Below are 4,318 nucleotides of genomic sequence, written 5' to 3'. Positions count from 1 at the left end.
TCATGACTCACAGTGCACGGTGAGTCTGGCTGAGTCTGAGGCGGTGAGGTGTGGCAGGGTCGGTGAGCTGGCCAGACACTCCAGAAGGCTGCCGTCGTCACCAATGCCCGCCTTCAGCTCCAGCACTGACTCCGTGAGGTCCCCGCCTGGATGCCGCTGTGTTCCGGAGAGAGAGAGAGAGAGAGAGAGAGAGAGAGAGAGAGAGAGAGAGAGAGATTAGACCTTCAACAAATACTGGAAGGACACACACACACACACACACACACACACACACACACACACACACACACACACACACACACACACACACACACACACACACACACACACACACACACACAGAGGTTTTTGAGGAAGAGAGTGAGAGAGATAATTAACACAATTGGGAGGGAAGGTATCTAAATCCACAATAACTTCACCATATTCGCCCGCCAGAAAATAAGCCAATGTACTTGAAACTCAATGAAACGCGAGGAACACACTGACGTCCTCATAACTGAAAACCGAGAAAGGAGAAATTAATTACCTAAAAAGAAGAAGAAGCGACAGACAAGAGAAAATGAAAGCCACCAGAAAGAATCAAGTCATTTCCTGCTGATGAAACTAATAAGAGAGAATTGAAACCCGGAGAGGAAGAATCAGACCCGACAAATGAAACCAGACTCAAGGAAACAAAACCAAACCAGTATCCGAACCACCAAGACTTAAAGAAGATTTAGGCCGAACATTAAATCAAACACAGAAATCAAGGAAAGGAAACAATATTACCGAGAGAGAGGGAAAAATAAAAGCAACAACAATAACAACAAAACCGAGAGAAGTGATAAGGACAACAAGAAACCGCAAGGAAAAAGAGAACCACACGGGTACCAGGAACCAGTAAAGGAAGGGGAAAAGAAAAACAAATCGGTTAAAATATGAGGAAACGAAGGAGGAAAAGAGAAGGACAAGATAACACAGCGAGGACAGAGAAAGGAAAAGGGGAAAAATTAAGTCAGATCAGAAAAAAGGGGAAAATTAAAGTCCAGAGGGTAATAATTAAAATTCGGCGGGGGGAAATGAAAACCCACGGAGGGAGAAAACGATAATTAGCTCTTTCGGAACCTATAATTCTTTCCCTCGAGATGTTGATGGAAAGAAAATACGAAAACTGGGGAACAATGACAGAGCTGTGGGGAAAAAATGGAAATACGATTGGAAGCGAGACGAACGGAAAACTATACGCGGCTCAGATAGAGAGAGAGAGAGAGAGAGAGAGAGAGAGAGAGAGAGAGAGAGAGAGAGAGAGGTATTCTGAATGTATTAACTGAAGATATACTTGTATTTTCTTATCCATACGTGACAGAGCGAGCGAGCGAGCGAGAGAGAGAGAGAGAGAGAGAGAGAGAGAGAGAGAGAGAGAGAGAGAGAGAGAGACTTCACCACCAGCTGGACAAAGTGACAGAAGTGGCCAGAAATCCAATGTAGGTTTGAAGGTAAAAAGTCTATATTGGAATCGCTTTGGTGAGAGAGAGAGAGAGAGAGAGAGAGAGAGAGAGAGAGAGAGAGAGAGAGAGAGAGAGAGAGAGAGACTATATAACTTCATGATCAGCTAACTCATTAGAACTATTACTAAAAATAAAAGTTTGATGAAATAGATCGCCCTAAACTTTTTTCCTCAACACGTTCATTTTCCCCCACACGTTCATTTTTTGCCCACGTTCATTTTTCCCCATGTTCTTTATTTCCGTACGTTTATTTTTTCCTACACATAATTTTTTTCCTCACGTTCTTATTTCCCGTTCTTTTTTTCATCCACACGTTCATATTTTTTCTCATACGTTCATTTTATCTTCAGACGTTCATTTTATCCACGTTTATTTTCTTCTTACACGTTCATATTTTCCTCACCCGTTCATTTTTTCCTCCACGTTCATTTTTCACGCACATTTATTTTTTCCTCACACGTTCATACTACCTCCACACGTTCACTTTATCCCACACGCTCGTTTTTTCACTCATACTATTTTTCCCCACACGTTCACATTGTCCCCTCGTTCATTTTTCCCTACATGTTTCTTTCCCTCCACACGTTTATATTTCCCCTACACGTTCATTTTTCTTTACACGTTCATTTTTCCTCAATTGTTTGTTTTGACTTTTAGATCCATTATACTGCTTTACTTTTCACTCTCTCTCTCTCTCTCTCTCTCTCTCTCTCTCTCTCTCTCTCTCTCTCTCTCTCTCTCTCACTTTTCATTTTCCAGTTCATTTTCTAGTTTCAGTTTTATCGCCATATTGTTCTCCTTCCTTCTTTCTCTTCCTTCGTATTGTGTAATTTCATCTCTCCGTTTCCCTTTCTAGTATTTTTTTCCGTTTTTCCCTTTATTCCTCTTGCTTTTCATCCGCCATGTGTAATTCTATCGCCTTACTGTCTCCCCTCTTCTATTTTCCCCTCTCTTAATCCTTATCGTTACCACCCTCCTTCGTTCCCCTCGTATCCCCTCGTGCTCTACCTCCCCTCATCCTCATGCTCCTTATCCCCGACCCTTTTTCCCCTTTTAGGCTCTTTCCCCATTTTTAGGCAGCCGGGCGGTGAATGTTTACTGACCCACTGCGACTAGAAAAGCCTGCCTTGTCATTAATGAGCTGTAATGAAAGGATTTTCTCTCCGTGGGTCTGTGTTTCCCTCGCCCTTCTCTGACCTATTTATAAAGTTCTTGGTTACTGGAGGGCGGGAAGGAGGGAGGGAGGGAGTTGTTGGTGGTATTAGTTGTGGTTTTGGTAGTGGTGATAGAGGTGAATAAGGGTGAAAGTAATTGCAGTGGTGGTTGTGGTGGTGTAGTTGTAGTCGTGGGAATAGTTTTGGAAGGGGTAAGGTTAGGTTGTAATAGAAGGATTGTGGTAGTAGTAGTAGTGGTGTTATGAATGAGAGTTGTAGTATTAGTGGTTTGTATGAGGGTACTAGTGGTGGTGGTGGTGGTGGTGTTAGTTAAGGAGAGTGGTGAAGAGTAATAGTAGTGGTGGTGGTGGTGGTGGAAATAGTGGTAGAAAAGACAAGTTAAGGTAGAAGCAGATGGTGGTAGTATTGATAGTAGTATCTGTGAATGAAGGTGAAAATAGAATTACTGTTATGAATGTGGTTATGGTGGTGGTGGTGATGGTGATGGCGGTGGCGATGGCGGTGGGAATCTGTGAGGGACACGGCTTACTGGTTTATATTTGGCAGTGTGTGTGTGTGTGTGTGTGTGTGTGTGTGTGTGTGTGTGTGTGTGTGTGTGTGTGTGTGTGTGTGTGTGTATTGACATTGTTGTAACACGTATAGGCCAAAAGCTGCACCGCGCCGTCCCTGTCTCCATATCTATATTTGTCCAGTTTGTGTGTGTGTGTGTGTGTGTGTGTGTGTGTGTGTGTGTGTGTGTGTGTGTGTGTGTGTGTGTGTAAATGTACGTGTATATAATTAGATTTCTCTATAACTGAACACTAACCACAAACTAATTAACTAACTGACCGACTCTCGCTATAACACGACCAACAAACTAACAGCAGCAGATTTTTTGGTCCTTAATAGAACTCTGATATAAGTTACTCTATACAAGACAAGCAGGTGTCTCTCCCTCACTCTCCCTTCACAAGTCTTATAGGTACTCATGGTGCAGGCGTGTGGGGGGGAAGGGAGGGAGTTAGGGTGTTAGGGTCCAGGCTTAGGGTTGGGGGGATTAGGGGTCAAGGAGTGAGGGGGGGTGTGTTTGATGTGCTCTACACCCCCATATTTTTTCCCATCAGGGCCTGTGTGGCGCCGCTAGCACGCCTCTCGGCACCCTCACGGCGGCACTTAACTCCAGGCCCCGGTGAAGCAGGCAGATCGAGTTTACAGGGATACATTTTTCGCCTCCATCTTACCTGTCTGCCATAACGCGCACCTGTTTGAAGTCAGGATTAACACGCTGCAGGTTAATGGGTTAAAGGTGACTTTTTAAACAGACCAGCGAGAAGCGAAAATGCGATAAAAATAGTCACGTTTCGGGTGTGTATGCAACAGGCGAACACCTCATGGAGCGGGATGGAAGGTGAGAGCGGGTATATATAATCAAGATCTTCAGATTTCCTTGTCTATCAGCTGTAAGACACGACACGCATCAGATAGCCTTGGCCGCCTCATCCCGTCACTGATACTGATGAAACCTTCGAGGAAAAGCGTGTGATACTTCTGATGAGCGAGCAACATTAAGTCACTCAAAAAGCTACTGAAAATCATAACTCTGGTAAAATTTCTGAGACCATGAGTGATTCTAAGTGACTGTTAAAGACTAAAATAAAACACTTAGGATGCCTCTAA

The 4,318-nt window shown here is 43.8% G+C and overlaps 1 protein-coding gene across 1 annotated transcript in view; it reads right to left on the bottom strand.

Moving 5' to 3' along the window:
- The window catches only part of LOC123499933, a 5,682-nt gene continuing 1,364 nt past the window's right edge, over window positions 1-4,318 (bottom strand). The window contains exon 2 of the mRNA XM_045248465.1: window positions 1-156. Within this exon, the coding sequence (XP_045104400.1) occupies window positions 1-156 (156 nt within the window). The remainder of the gene's footprint in view (window positions 157-4,318) is intronic.

Source organism: Portunus trituberculatus, chromosome 50 (genome assembly GCF_017591435.1).
Source record: "Portunus trituberculatus isolate SZX2019 chromosome 50, ASM1759143v1, whole genome shotgun sequence".
Classification (NCBI taxonomy): Eukaryota; Metazoa; Arthropoda; class Malacostraca; order Decapoda; family Portunidae; genus Portunus; species Portunus trituberculatus.
The sequence above is the reverse complement of the archived record's forward strand: the minus strand, read 5'-3'. Positions and strand labels throughout refer to the sequence as shown.